Source organism: Schistocerca serialis, chromosome 5 (genome assembly GCF_023864345.2).
Source record: "Schistocerca serialis cubense isolate TAMUIC-IGC-003099 chromosome 5, iqSchSeri2.2, whole genome shotgun sequence".
NCBI lineage: Eukaryota > Metazoa > Arthropoda > Insecta > Orthoptera > Acrididae > Schistocerca > Schistocerca serialis.
The window spans coordinates 820,275,096-820,291,237 of record NC_064642.1 but is presented as its reverse complement, the minus strand read 5'-3'; the positions used below and the strand labels follow the sequence as shown (position 1 = coordinate 820,291,237).

The window sequence follows — 16,142 nt, the reverse complement described above, 5'->3', positions numbered from 1 at the left end:
TAGCAATTTTGTTAGTCGGTAGAGAGGTTATTCTGCATGATGATAATCTTGAACTAAATATACCTATGTGTTGAGAGGCAGAGAGAATGGAAAGAAAAAGAAAACCTGTGTACACTGGACCGAGATTTTTATAAGACTTAAATAACTTGTTATTAATTAATGGGTTTACTGTATGCAGAAAAAGTAATAAATGTGCTATTGAGCTGAATTTGATATAGAGATTACGTACTGGATTATCAGACTGAATAAATGTTGTGTCGAGGTACTGAGAAGGCTGATGATGTTTTTGGTGTTTGTTGCACACATATCTGTGAAATGAGATAATTTACGATGAATGGGGGAGTAGTTTTATGGTGAAGAAAATGAAGCTTAAATAATGTATTAAAAACTGATTCTGCATTATGGTATAAAAACATAGTTATAGCAAAGTAGGGGAGGTCTGACTTAAAAATGTAGGTGTTAATGAAAAAAAGGATGAGTTGTAGTATAGAATAACAGATTCTAGGTGGAATAGTTACAAGTAACTCACATGCTGGCTGAATTTAAAAGCCAGACAGAAACTAATATGTCTGATTAATGAAGCAAAACTCACAAAGCAAAGTGTCTATACTTACATTACAAAATTTAACCAAGTAGTTAATGAATCACACTAAGCACAATATTATACATGTTCTCATTTTTCTTAATAGTACTTGCTCTTGTATGATGTTATTATGTGTTTTATGCTATGTACTTTTATAATATTATGGTGATCGTTGTATTATCCCTAGTTCTGTGACAACTTCCTGCGCCTTTTACGATCCACTGTGTCTCACATTGACATCCCATCATGAAGCCCTTTTATGATTGTGACTTGTGACCTTGCCAGTTAGTGACAAAGTGACATATCTGTTGTAGCTATCTCCAGAAACATGTAATGATGGTGAAGCAATATGGGGATGTGCAATATGACCAATAATGCTAAAGAACTGCACCAGGAGAAACTCACAATGCCATGGACAAGAGGTCAAATGAGCCCTTCAAGAATAAAAATGAAACTTACTATTTTGTACTGTATGTAGTGTAACATTCAAGTCGGACCAGTTGCCTTTACATTTTCGTCAGCCTGTTATCATTCTCATGCTCATATTCTGACTGGTAGCTTGTGTAATGAAACTGGTATGACTAAATCATGTTCTATGCACTAAGTGTAATGTCTGATACAAGATGTTTTATTGTGCAACTTCCTGGCAGATTAACACTGTGTGCCAGACCAAGACGCGAACTCGGGACCTTTGCCTTTCGCGGGCAAGTGCTCTACCAACTGAGCTACCCAAGAACGACTCACGCCCTGTCCTCACAGCTTTACTTCTGCCAGTACCTCGTCTCCCACCTTCCAAACTTCGCAGGAGAGCTTCTGTTAAGTTTGGAAGGTGGAAGACGAGATACTGGCAGAAGTAAAGGAGGACAGGGCGTGAGTCGTGCTTGGGTAGCTCAGTTGGTAGAGCACTTGCCCGCGAAAGGCAAAGGTCCCGAGTTCGCGTCTCGGTCTGGCACACAGTTTTAATCTGCCAGGAAGTTTCATATCAGTGTACACTCCGCTGCAGAGTGAAAATCTCATTCTGTTTTATTGTGCATTTTGCGGTACACTTTCTTTAATTGTTATAAATTTTGTAAATATTTCTCATAAATTGTCTTCATTATTTTGATGTATGTAATTGTAAGAGAGGTAAGTAAACACGGATAAATTTAATTATCTTTGATCAATGTGCTGTTATCTTTGTATTTAACAAGCTATAGACTATCAGTGATTGGTTTCTGGGGACTAGTTTGCAGAGAGAAGTGGTGCATGCCCACATGTGGTCAAAGTTAGGATAGTGTTGCCAATTATGCCTAAATAACAATGCTGAAAAGTATCTTTTTATAATTGTGAACCACACAGAAAAAGTGTTATTGAAAATCTGTGGAATGATTTAATGAATATGTCAACAAAGTAAAAATTCAAACGTGTTCTTTGTTTTGATTAGAATTGACACAAGAAGATCAAACCTATGAACCCCTGCAAAACCAAATATTTTGTCAATATTCTACAGGAAAGCAAGAAAGAAGATCCTAGCATGAACCATGGGAAACAATGAAGAAGAATTTTACTAGCTAATTATGAATTACTTTGATCAATCAACATTTCTGAACTTTCCACCCTGTTTGCTCAGTGTGCTGTCACAGAGGAAAAAGTATATGTCCTGAAAATAAGCAGAGACAGAATTTAAATAATTAATTTCTGTCCTGAAAATCAGCATACACAGAATTTAAATAATTAATTTCAATCAGTAATTATGGGGTGCAGGGTCAGATACTGAAGTTCAATAATATAAAAGGAGAATAGCACAGAACTGAAGGAAACCTGCATGTTCACAACCAAGTGCTCTGTGTTAACCTTTCATTAAATGGGTTACAGTGAAGTGTAGGCAACACTGACCCTATGAGTTATCTTAGAAGGTAGGTCAAAGAAAGGCCAACCTACATTTATAGCATTGAAGAGTTACAGACAGCATTTGACAGTGCTGCTTGGAATACATTCTTTGAAAGTTTGAAGGTAGCAGGGATAAAATAAAGGGAGTGAAAGATATTTATAACCTGTAGAGAAAGTAGACTGAAAAGAACATGAAGGAGAAGCAGTGATTGAGAAGGGAGTGAGACAGGGTTGTAGCCTGTCCCCTGTATCAGCCTGTTCTAGGTAGCTTGTCTGCTTGGGAGCAGCAGAGCAGGCAGGTGCATTGATGGGCAGGGGTAAGCAAACAGGTAGTGCACAAATCATCTTACAGCCAGGCCGTACCATATGTGGTCATACTTCACAGGTCAATCTCAAGGAGCCACTGCAGCCAACAGTGTCATGAATGCAAAGAAGATGTGCAATCGGTCTGTCCAATGGGTCACCTACACTGTCTGCATCGGACTGCACATGAACTGAAGAGTGCACGTGGCGTGGCATTGCAACTGCTTGCCCTACATTATACAATCTGTGCACTGAGCATGCAGTAAAGGGAACTGAGGACAAATATGGAAAGAGACTAAAAGTTCAGGGCAATGAAATGAAAACTTTGAAGTTTGCTGATTGGATTGTAATTCTGCTAGAGAGAGCAAAGAACTTGGAGGAGCAATTGAAGGGAATGAATAGTGCCTTGAAAAGAGATTATAAGATGACTGTCAACAAAAGGAAAGCAATGGTAATGGGATGTGACCAAATTAAATTAAGCGATGTTGAAGGAATTTGATTAGGTAATGAGACACTAATACTGGTAGATGAATTTAGCCACTTGGGCAGCAAAGTAACTGATGATGGCTCAAATAGAAAGGATATAAAACACAAACTGACTATAGCACAAAAAATATACAAAATTGAATTTGTTGACATCCAACGTAAAATTGAGTGTTAGGATGTCTTTTCCGAAATTGTCTGTCTGGTGTGTGGCCTTGAACTGAAGTGAAATGTGAACAATAACCAGTTCACACAAGAACAGAGTAGGATAACTTGAAATTTTGTGCTACAGAAGAATTCTGAAGATTAAATGGGAAGACTGGATTATTAATATGGAGGTACTGAACTGAATTGAGGAAGTGGAAATTTATCATGGAGCTTTACTAAAAGAAGGCATCAGTTGGTAGGACGCATTCTGAGGCATGAAGGAGTAACCAGTTTGCTAATGGAGGGAACTGTGGTGGGAAAAAAGTGTTATGGAACACCAAGAGATGAAAACAGTAAGCACATTTATGGGAATGTAGGGTGCAGTAAGTATCTGGAGAGGAAAAGGCTTCACAAGCTAGAGTAGCATGGACAGATGCATCAAACCAGTCTTTGGACTGAAGACACGAGATCAATATAAATTAATCTCACTTCCCTCACATTCAAGTTTTTAAAAACACTGTTATTATTATTATTTTATAACATTACAGAAGATACACACAAAATTTGGAGCCAGGCTCGTTGGTCTTCTGGAGGAGAAATATCAGTATTGCTGACAGGCATGTAAAAACACAATTCTAGCTAATAGTTCCTTCCTTGGGCAGGACAGACAAATAGATTGGGAAAGGTTAAAAATGAAGGGCAGCTCACTCAGACCCCAGGGGGAGAGGAACTCACCTGAGAACATACATTCATACATGCACAATGTATTTACAGGTTAATGTTTAAATTTGGCAACCAGTTCACAGGACTACATGACACTTCATGTAAGTCTATCAGACCAACTTTAAAAGCCTGGAGACGCTCCTTGGCAGCTTTTCTTCTGAATTCGGGAGGAGAAATGCTGGATAGAACACACTATCACAAAATGAGATCTGACAGAGCAAGTATACATCATCATTGGCTTCATTCAGAGGTACATATATATCATTTATGTGTGCTGTTTCTCCATGTGGGGAAACAGTATTCAATAGCTCCATAAATAAGTGAAATTACAGAACTGTGCAGCATACTTGCATTTGCTTCCCAGCAGCTTCTGGCTGATGCAGGTTTTGTACAGTGCTGCTTCAATAACTGTGTCCGGTTGAGGGCGACACCAGCCGGCCGGGGTGGCCGAGCGGTTCTAGGTGCTACAGTCTGGAACCGGGCGACCGCCAAGGTCGCAGGTTCAAATCTTTTCTCGGGCATGGCTGTGTGTGATGTCCTTAGATTAGTTAGGTTTAAGTAGTTCTAAGTTTTAGGGGACTGATGACCTCAGAAGTGCTCAGAGCTATTTGAACCAATTGAGGGTGACACCTAAATATTTGCAGAAGTATTTATGGGAACCTCTGATCCCATGAAACAGGGCATATAACTTTCTGTGCATGTATTTGTTATGAAGATGGAATAATGTGACCTCTGCTTTATTTAGTTTTTGTGGGAGTCTCTATTTCCAAAAGTACTCATTCAGTACAGTGAGGTCACTTGTGAATGTACATACACTGTGCTTAACACCATTGTTCTGACATATTAATGTCATGTTCTCTAAGAGGTAGCATCTGGCATGTTATGGACATAAAGTTAAACAGAATGAAATGCAGGACTGATTCATGAGGAAGGAGACCACTGTTTAGGGTTCACTGCTAGCTTTTTCATTCAGTAAAACAGAAAAATGCCAACCAGAGAGCATGTCACTGAGTAAACATTATTAGGGTAAAACTCTTAACATCTTTCTTACATAAAAGAAAAAAAAAGTGATTTGAAAGGCTTTCATCTCCAGAACCAAGATATATAAGTATTAACATTCACAAGTCACAGTGGCATGGATCTGGTGGTGCTCATTTTTGGACAATGGGTGTGGGCCAAGGGTGATAGCCACTGCTACGTGGTCAACTGGAGGCCCTGAAATAATAGTCTAAGAGAATGTAATTCTTAATGTGATGATATAAACAATTGTTGGAAAATAATTTTAATGTGGTGATTTTTAAATCAGTATTCTTTCATAAAAACTCACGTGCTATACAGAGCTCATATATACTTCATGTTGATAAGCAGTGAATGTTATTTGTGAAGTTCATCTTTGCAATCACTGGTACAACAAAACAAGGTCAAATGTAAATCTAGCAACTGAGCAAGGTTTCAGAATGTAGGCATTAATTGAGTTCAATTTGGAAATGTAGTTCAAAATACAATTTAAGAAGTAAACCTTTAAACTGGAGGTTATAATTCTGAAGTAATAACATGGAGCCTTGCAAGCAGTGGCTGTTCAACAAAAATTCTGCTCTGGAAGTCTGAAAAACAAATATAGAGCAGTGTATTGGTTTAAGAAAATTGATTCTACTGTTAAGTAGAACTGAATAAGTAGTGTTAAAGACCGAGATTTGGTTACTTGAAATAAAGTCATGGGGGGAGGGTGTAGTACTTACAAGGAGAGGTCCCCAGCAGTTCGATTTACTTTGTGAAACTATCTAGACAGTGATGTAGGTTACAATCCCATGTATTACACACTGCAGTCATTCACCCTGGTGAGCTCTCACTGTGGAACAATTCACGAAAAAAAAAAAAAAATCTGAATTTTGTGTGGCACCCAATAGCATTATATAAGTTCCAACAGAGTCAGGTTGTGGGGCATAATGGAAAGGTTACTAGCTTTGCATGCAGGAGGTTGTAATTTCAAATCCCCTCGAGTGTGGTAAGTTTCAATTTTTATTTATTATTTTTTTAGTTTTATGTCTTTGTTGACATGATTTTGATCATCAATTTTATTCAATTAATTGATTTAAATATAATTTCTTAATTCTATTCCTTTCTCTCATTATTTTTAATCATAATATCAACTTCTTCATTTGTTCTCATTTTTCTTCCTATCATTCTTTCTCCACTTGAAATCTTTGTTCAAGTGTTTTTAATTAACTTTATGTATTAATTTTGATTTAATTTCTTTTATTGTATCACCCAGGTTTTTCATCCATATTATGGTGTTCATTATCCCTATTTCTCACTTTGCTTAAGTTTTGTTTCACTTACAAACCTATCTTTCATTTAAATTTTCATCTGCATTATTTCATCAATAGTGCAACAGGTATTTTATTTATGCTTTAAATGTCTGTACCTTGATTACCATGCAAAAAAATTGCACATCTGGTAAGAAAAATACATTTTTCACACTGCTGCACAAAGATAAATAAATTATTTCAACTTTTGTTTTCTAAATAATAGAAAAATATAATTAAATTCATATTTACAAAAATTCTGATTGGAAAAAGAAAGACATACAGAAAAATGAAACAAATGAAAAAGTTCATATGGTGATTAAAATGATGTGACAAAGGAATAGAACTAAAAAATTACTTTTAAACCAATTAGTTAAATAAAAATAATGATCTAAGTGACTTTGATAGAAAAAAAATTGTGCACCTGATATGACTCAAACTCTCAATCTCTTGCCCCTGAAGCTGTTATCCTATCCATTGTATCACACAACCAGACAACAATACGCAGTTTTGTAGTGTGACTGAGTATTAAAAAAAATCCGAATTTTTTTTCATCAATTACTCACAAACAAGGGCCAGCCAGGGTGATCAGGTGCAGTATGTGATACCTGGTATTGTAACCCACATCACCGTATAGCCAGTGCCAAAAAGTCAATCACACTGCTGGGGACCTCTCATTGTTAGCAATGGCTATATACAAGATTGAACAACAGTAGTTCCAAGTTAATTTGGTTATTGCTTTCGCAATAAATGTTTCAAAGAAGTAAAGGAGAGAATAATTTAACAAGCCAATACCAACAAAATATTGAAATAAAAAGATAATAGCAGAAAGAGAATTTGTTTCACCTTTAAAATGTACACAGTGCACCATAGAAACAAGACTGAAGAAACAAGGAAAGAAGAGAGTAGATAGCATTACATTTGGGGAAAGTAGCTATTTTCCAAGACTAAAATTTTCTACAGTTCTGCTGATGGAATTCATGGAACTGACAAAAATTTAAATGCTGTCCAAAAGCAGAGCACAGTCAAATGGAAAGAAAAATTTATAGTAACTGAACACCACAACAAGAGTGCCAATTTTCTCCTAATTCATATTGACACTTGTGTAAGCCGGAAGTTCAGTTTTATCTCACGGCAAGCTCTACACAGTGCAGTCCACAGTCCAACAGCTTTCTGTTTGCCTCTACGCACCATGTCAGTTGCTGCTACTACATGTCATGCTGGCATATTATTTGATTTATATGACTGAGAGCGAGTAATATATGGGTGCAAGATTCAGTGCTTTGTTGGATTAATTCTTTTTATTGATTGTGACATTAATAATGGTTAGTCATGACAGTTGTAAATGATGCAGAACTATTGATCCTAATGTTGTCATCAACTGAACATCTCCAACAACACTTTAATAAATTTGTAAGTCGGATGGACCAGTTTCAAAGTTAAGTAAATACTAGGTTTGACTGTCTCCAATGGTGCCTAGAGGACACTATGACTTATACAAAAGGTTGTGTGGAGCAATTACAGTGGAACTTCGATTTTACATTCTCTAACTAATGTTTTTGTGATTATGCACTATAAATTCCTAGCCCCTGTGCAAAACCATAAGATCAATGCTAAAAATTCCCCAAGTTTACATTTCTTCCTAGTAGGGTTCACCTCGATTCTAAGTTCTTACTTGATGTCTTGCTTGACTCCATCACGTTTTCTTCCTATTGACATTTGATGTGACTGAACAAATTACATGTGGCACAAAAGACAGATTGTTCACATCATGGGTGGTGGCGAAGTTAAGGGAATACTTTAGGCCATTGTGGAGAGCGGAGAAAGTAAATGCTGACATAATCTACAATCTGTGTTGCCAGCACAACTTGTAACATTTAGCTTCACTGTGCAATTATGATACAACTACTGCGAGGTTGAAATGCTAATGGAAAAGCGAGGCAGTCAATGCAAAGTGTTCTGGAATTAGCCAATACATGATGGAGGAGCCCACTGCTGCCTTTTCTTGTGCCACTTATATCTCAGTCTGAAATTTTTGCATGTATTTTTGATGTAGTTTATTCAGAAACAATATCAATTGTCAACCTTTTAAATTCAGATACTGATCCTCAAAGAATATGCTTGTTCCTAATAGAGGAAACATTGCCATTTCCAGCTTGTGAACTCTTATTGTCTGGAAAGTTGTTAAGTCACCCAACAGCCAGCGCAGCCACCACGCCACACTAACACATGTAAAATGAGCTTGCATACAGGATGTGTGGAGAGGGGGAGTGGCCCTTCAGCAACAGGGTTGCTACATAGGGGTGAAAGCATTTTGTGAAGTGCTGAAAACATACTTTTTGTGCAGATGATGTGCTACGACAGAGATTTCACACACATATAGATGAAGGGTTTTGTGATAGAACATTTTAAAGACTTTTGTGTTCAAATCTGACATGATACAGTTGCAACAGTTACATACACTAATCATGTACATACTTTACACTATACACACCACACACTGTAGATTGTAAAGATTTGGAGCAGTGATAGAGGGCATGAAGCAAAACTGTTGCACTTGAGCTTTCTTTCAAATTTACATTTTACACAGTGTGTAGAAATTCGTGGAGGTGACTTCTAAAAAGCTTGTAACATCAGTTGGGGAACTAAACTCATTTTTTCATGCCTCTGTTTCTCCCATCAGGCCAAAAATAATACTTTACCGGTGGTGAGCATATGAAGTGTGCCTTTAAAAAAAGTATTAAACAATAACAACAATGGTGACAAAGTATGTCATTAAGAGATGTCCGCATTTATGCTTATGGGTTAACCACTTAGCTGCAGTGATGTTTTTGGTTTAATTCAACATGTTGCTTTTTCTGGATGAGCACAAAGGATGATCTCTCAAAAACATGTGTTTCGAATGTATAATTTGTGGTTGTAACATGTTGGAAAATGGTTTGATTACCTTGTACAATTCAATTTGAATTTTCTGATGAGGTTTTTACGTTTTACTTTTGATGAATTTTTACTTGCTGTTACACATATGTGATTTTTTAAGAACTGATGAAATAATTACAACAAATTATTGCATAAACACTGTATAGTACATTTAATTTACTCCAGTTAGACAGATTTTATACAAAGTATTGTAGAGTAATTTAATTATATACACCTATTACATGTGTTTTTGCTTATATTTTGGGGAGTGTTAACATTTTCCTTGATTCTCCATTTTTCTCAATTTTGTGTTTTTTAAGTCTGGACCACAAGAGGACATAAAATAGGGGTTGCACTGTAGATACATTATGGTATTATTAAAGAGGGCAAAGGTCTTAATGAACAATCAGAGTCTGTTGAAGATATAGATTTTAATGGAGTGGACCCAATTCATGATCTGCAAATCAAGACTATTATTTGACAAGGAGAAGTTGAGAATGAAGTGTTACAACTAGATTTAAACATGCTTAACATGTTGACTGTGGAACATATCAAGGTATACATGGACAAATCATAGGAACTTCACCTGTACGTGGTAATAACAACAGACTCTTGTTATTTGTGCTTACGCTGGCTAAATTGAGTAAAGTAGCTTTTTTGAAGACAGCTACTGCCTTCTCAGTTTTGCCATATACAGTTACTAGTTTTAATCTGATATTAGTAGTTTAAAATGATTTGATTACAATGGTATTGTTCAAAAAAATATTTTCCTATGTCTGCAATTGCTGAGTGCTATTAGCAGTCCATTCCTACAAATGCTGTTGCTTGCCATGTAGTTAACAGAATTTTTCCTTCCTTGACTGCAGGTAATTAGATAATTTGTAAAAAGAGTGGCTAATGAAGCAGGTTTTTAATTTTCTCTTGAAGTGGTAGAGAACCACAATTTCGTGCTTTATGCTAGACAAGAGTTTGTAAGATACCATCCCACCACAGTATAACCCCACTTTCTGAAACCTAGACAAGGGGCAAAGTATACATGAAAATTATTTTTATGTCTTGTATTGTGACTGTGTAAATCACAGTTCACCTGAAACCGATTTTTATTGTCACCAACAAAAACTATTAAGAAGTTAATGTATTGGGCAGAGAGCATATAAATTCAAGTACTACTACTGTTATTTCTTTTGTGATACTTAAATCCAACATCATTCTTTCCCATTTTCCATCAGTCTCATAAGCATCTTGTGCACCTCCTTTCACACTAAGTTGCAGTAGATGATGTATTTGTTTCTCTTTTCCACAGAGCTCCAGGAGACTCACATTCCCTTTGCTTAGTTCTACACCTTTCTACCTCTCATATTTTGCCATCTTCTTTCTCTTTCTTAACTACTACAGAAATACCTTACCTCCAGAAATACTGCTTTTTCTTACCTTGCATCAAAACGATCTGTTCTTAGACTTCCAAAAATTTTGTGCATCGTGAATACATTTCCATTATCACTACTTATTAGGAACAAATAGATTCAACATACAACCTCATCCTCTGACTTTTGCTTTGGATTCCACCATTTCGTCCGGCCTTGCTTCAATATGTGCCTTCCGTGATGGACCCAGAAGGACATGCTTGGATCGAGAAGATCTCTTAAAGGCACTGGCTCAAAAGCTGCATTTGGAACAGGGATCCTTTCCTCTAAAATTCACAAAAATTATGGTTACTTGGGTCAACTGCTCATTAAATGACTTTAATTAAAACTAATCATTGCTTTTCAATCACAAACATTATAGTCAACAATCAATTTTTGCAAGCTATTGTAGAAGGTGTCACAAATTCTGCTAAGTTAATAATCTGTGATTAATGATATCAATATAATGGAAGGAAACATTCCACGTGGGAAAAATTATATATAAAAACAAAGATGAGGTGACTTACCGAACAAAAGCGCTGGCAGGTCGATAGACACACAAACAAACACAAACACACACACAAAATTCAAGCTTTCGCAACAAACTGTTGCCTCATCAGGAAACAGGGAAGGAGAGGGGAAGACGAAAGGAAGTGGGTTTTAAGGGAGAGGGTAAGGAGTCATTCCAATCCCGGGAGCAGAAAGACTTACCTTAGGGGGAAAAAAGGACAGGTATACACTCGCACACACGCACATATCCATCCACACATACAGACACAAGCAAACATATTTAAAGACAAAGAGTTTGGGCAGAGATGTCAGTCGAGGCAGAAGTGTAGAGGCAAAGAAGTTGTTGAAAGACAGGTGAGGTATGAGTGGCGGCAACTTGAAATTAGCGGAGATTGAGGCCTGGCGGATGACGAGAAGAGAGGATATACTGAAGGGCAAGTTCCCATCTCCGGAGTTCGGATAGGTTGGTGTTGGTGGGAAGTATCCAGATAACCCGGACGGTGTAACACTGTGCCAAGATGTGCTGGCTGTGCACCAAGGCATGTTAAGCCACAGGGTGATCCTCATTACCAACAAACACTGTCTGCCTGTGTCCATTCATGCGAATGGACAGTTTGTTGCTGGTCATTCCCACATAGAATGCATCACAGTGTAGGCAGGTCAGTTGGTAAATCACGTGGTGATTAATTTACATATATAGGCTTGTAATGTGGCAGAGTAGGATGATACTTACAGCACTGTCACTAAGCAATGCAAACTCAACTCAAGATTATGAAACTGAACCAACAGGTTATGTACAGGACTTGCATGTTGAAGACAGTGATTAATTTCGTATATTTGTCTGATTTCTGTTTCATACTAGTTTCAGTCACATATTCAGTATCATTATGTAAAATAGTCGACAGTAAAATATGCTTTCTACTTTCAGTATGTATTGTGTCTTGTTGAGATGTGATTTTCTACATCAAAAGCCACTTATACTGTAAAACAATTTATACACAGAACTCAAGCTCCAACTGTCATACGTCACACATACGGAGCACTAAGTTATGTATCTAGCTTGCAGAATATCATTAGTAACTTTCCTGATCATGCCATTGTAATAGGGGGTGACTTCAAATTGTCAGGTATAGATTGTGAGTGTTGTGCCATCAAAACTGGTGCCAGAGACAGGGACTCATGTGGCAGTGTTCTAGATGTCTTGTCCAAAAATTACCTTGAGCAGATAGCTCGAGAATCAACTCATGAGGGTAATGCCTTAGACCTTCTAGCAACAAACAGACCTGAACTTATCAAAGGTTTTAAGGGAGGGGAAAGATCTACCATGGTTTAGTAGCCATTTTAGAAAGCACTATATAAACAAAAAGCACTTCATCTCCGATACAAGAGAAGTAAAAGCCTATGTGACAAACAAAAGCTGAATGAAGTGAAAATAAGCGTAAGGAGAGCAATGATAGAAGCATTCAATTTTTTCGAAAGTAAGATGTTTTCAACCGGCCCGAGTAAAAACCCTAAGAGATTTTGGTCATATATAAAATCAGTAAGTGGGTCAAAACCATCTATTTATTCTCTCAGTGACCACAATGGCACCGAAACAGAAGATAACAGAGAAGTTGTCTCACCATGGGAGATCGTAACACTGTCCCTCCCTTCAAATGTCGTACCAACATCAAAATGGCAGATATTCTACAAAAATTATGTGAAAGAACTTGCTCCCTTTCTAGCAGTAATTTATCATAGATTGCTTGAGCAATGAAAGGTACCTAATGACTGGAAAAAAGTGCAGAGCATTCCCATTTTTAAGAAAGGCTATAAGACAGATACACACAATTATAAACCTATATCGTAGACATAAATCTGTTGTAGAATTATGGAACATGTTTTATGCTCAAGAATTATGAAGTTTTTGGAAAATGAACATCTCTACTACAAAAATCAACATGGATTTTGCAAACAGAGATCCTGCGAAACTGAGCTTGCTCTGTTCCTCCATGAGACCCACAGGGCAGTGGACAACAGCGCTCAGGCCGACATCACGTTCCTTGATTTCAGTGATGCATCTGAAACCATCCTGCATTGCAGTTTAATGAAAAAAAAATGAGCTTACGGAGTATTGGAGCAGATTTGTGACTGGATTCAAGACTTTCTTGCAGCCAGAGCTCAACACATTGCTCTTAACAGTACAAAATTGATAGATGTAGAGGTAATATCCGGAGTACCACAGGGAAGAGTGACAGGACCGTTGCTGTTTACAATATATATACAAGCAATCTAGTAGAAAGCATCAGATGCTCTTTAAGGCAGAGAATTGATGAATGGTGCAGGCTCTGGTAGTTGACCCTGAGCGTAAATAAATGTAACATACTTTTCTATTTCACATCTTGAATTGTAAAGTGTAGAGGCAGGCAGTCTGTAGGACAGTTGTCATTTCTTCTGAACAATGAGCTATACAGGTCATTAAGGCATCAGCATCCATTGTTGAATGTCAACCGGGTAGCAAGTTGCATGTCTAGGTTCCTGTCTGCTTTTATAGTTTACTTCTTCAGTTAGGATGGGTATGATGTTTGCATGCTGTATATAGACATTGAAGGAGCTGCCACAATTTGCGGTCATTTGAATGTGTTTTTGGCTATGATCTACTGTCTTCAGGCTGCTGACTTGAGGTGTGCCAGTGACAGAATGAATATCTTGTTCATTCCACAGGATACGTCAGGTGTTGCTTGTCTCACCCATTGGCTTTGCTGCTGAGGCACCTCCTAGTGTACCTGACACAGTGGATCTGACCTCACAACATGGTGCAGTTGATAACATGTCCGTATTACTTGAGGTGGAGGGCCAATGTGGAGACTCCTTGCCTGGCTTCACCTGTTAGCCCTGTGAGTGAACAGGCAGCATCTAAGAAGGCACATGGGGGCAGGGGTTTGCTATTTATCGAGAGCTCCAACGTTAGATGTGTTATGGAGCCACAAAGAAAGCCAGAGTGCACTCATCATCAATACTGTGGGGCCTCATCTGAGATGTAGAGGAGGCATTACCTGCAGCTATCAAGTGAACAGTCGTCCACAAGTTGTGGCTCTCCTCTGCATCAACAACACCTGTTGCATGGGTTCTGAGGCTTTCCTCAGTTCATACAGGTGTCTTGTGGAAGTGGTGAAGGCTGCTGGACTTGCATAGGGGGTGATTGCAGAGTATGCAGTTTACAGCAAGAGTCCTTTGCTCTGGAGCTGAGTGGAGGTATTAACTAAAGCTTCATTGACTCTGTGATAGCTGTGGCTGCAGATTTTTGGGCCTGCATTCTTGGGTGGGGAATTGTAGGATTTCTCCTGAAATATCAGGGATGACATAAAGGAAGCAGCTACTCTGGTAGAAAAGTGCTGATGAAGCCCATATGGGTTAGGCAGTAGTTTGAGATACTCTATTGAATACTCACCAGACAACAAGTAGATAGCAAAATCAGACCCTGTTTGGACTAAAGACAATTTCACTGTCAAAATTTTATTAGTAAAGTGTCAAATTATTCATAACAAAGTCCCAGAATTTACTACCAAACTGGAAATTGCTCTAAAATTGGGTTTTTGTATAATTCAGGGAATTTAGTGTGTGAGGTATCTTTTGAGTTTGCTGTAAATTGGTATTGCTGAAATTCTTATAATTGTTTAATGCACTGTTAATAATAAAATTAGGTATTTGGACCCTAAAGAAAAGTTTTTTCTGATACAAACATTTTCATCTTCTAGTACCTAAGCACTTCCAGTTCTTTGCTACCAGCACAATTTCATCGGTAGTAGAGCCTGGTTGTGGGTGTGGGGTGTACTGTGTTTCCAGAAAGGACATTTAACAATAAAATTGTAGCCTCACCATTCCTTTTTCCCCCTTTTCTCTGTTTCTGTCTTCAGCAGTGGAAACCACAGATGTACTGAGGATCAGGCATTTTACAGAAGGAACAGCTACCACACTAATTAAATATTCATGGCTAGGCAATTGAAGGCAGTGTTAATGAATTGGCGCAGTGTCTCTGTTGCACTCTCAATTCGCCACTGCAACTGAGCCTCACTACTGTCAGTAAGGTAGGTTGGGCCATACTTGTTCGTAATGAGTTTCTCACCAGTCTGCTGAAGAATACTGACTTGCTTCAGGGTTCTAGTCCTTTGCACTCTCCTTTATTGCAAGTGCAGGCTCATCTCAACCATCTGAATAGAACAGTCCAGGATTTGCATAGGATTTTCACGGATGCTAAGCAAAGGGCAGAGATCGGAGTAATGCAATAAAATATTAAGGAACTTCAATGCGGAGTTGATCTCTTGCTAAGGGTAGAAGCTGCGGATGAGGAGACATGGCCAGACAGTACTCAAGGGTCTGGGAATATTTCATGGAGTGGTGATGAGGTATAGAGAGTATTAATTTCGCTGATCAATGCTTCTCCTCAGCATCATGGAAAGAGAAGAGGACCTCAGTGGGTTGGCAGATATTGTTTTAGGTGTAAAAAACCAAGACATTTTGCTGGAAATGTCTGGAGGGAGATGGGGAACATGGTGGCAAGTGACAGTGTTGGAGACGGGTTTGGGGGAGGTGCGGAGGCTGGCTGCCAGTGGGGTGCAATTAAGTTACGAGGAGCCAGTGAGCCCTCCGTTCCATTTATTTGTGCCACCATCAACCATTAACCGATCTGTGGATTGCTGGATTCTGGCAGAGGTATTTCTCTGATTAATTACACTTCATATTCTGAGAATAAGCATATTTGTCAGTTTACAAGTCTGAAGTCACTGAACAAACTGATTCTTATGTTAATGGCCAATCGTTGCCCTTGTTAGGGGAGGTGTGAGTTTTGTTTTTGAGAGTTCAGGAATTTTTATGGCCTGCTAAACTCCTTGTTTCTGAACAACTGTCTGTTTATTT

At 38.1% G+C, this 16,142-nt stretch overlaps 1 protein-coding gene across 1 annotated transcript in view; it reads right to left on the bottom strand.

Moving 5' to 3' along the window:
• LOC126482248 (radial spoke head protein 4 homolog A) overlaps positions 1 to 16,142 on the bottom strand; it is a 469,316-nt gene that overhangs the window by 91,112 nt on the left and 362,062 nt on the right. Inside the window, exon 11 of the mRNA XM_050106228.1 lies at positions 10,866 to 11,023. Within this exon, the coding sequence (XP_049962185.1) occupies positions 10,866 to 11,023 (158 nt within the window). The remainder of the gene's footprint in view (positions 1 to 10,865; positions 11,024 to 16,142) is intronic.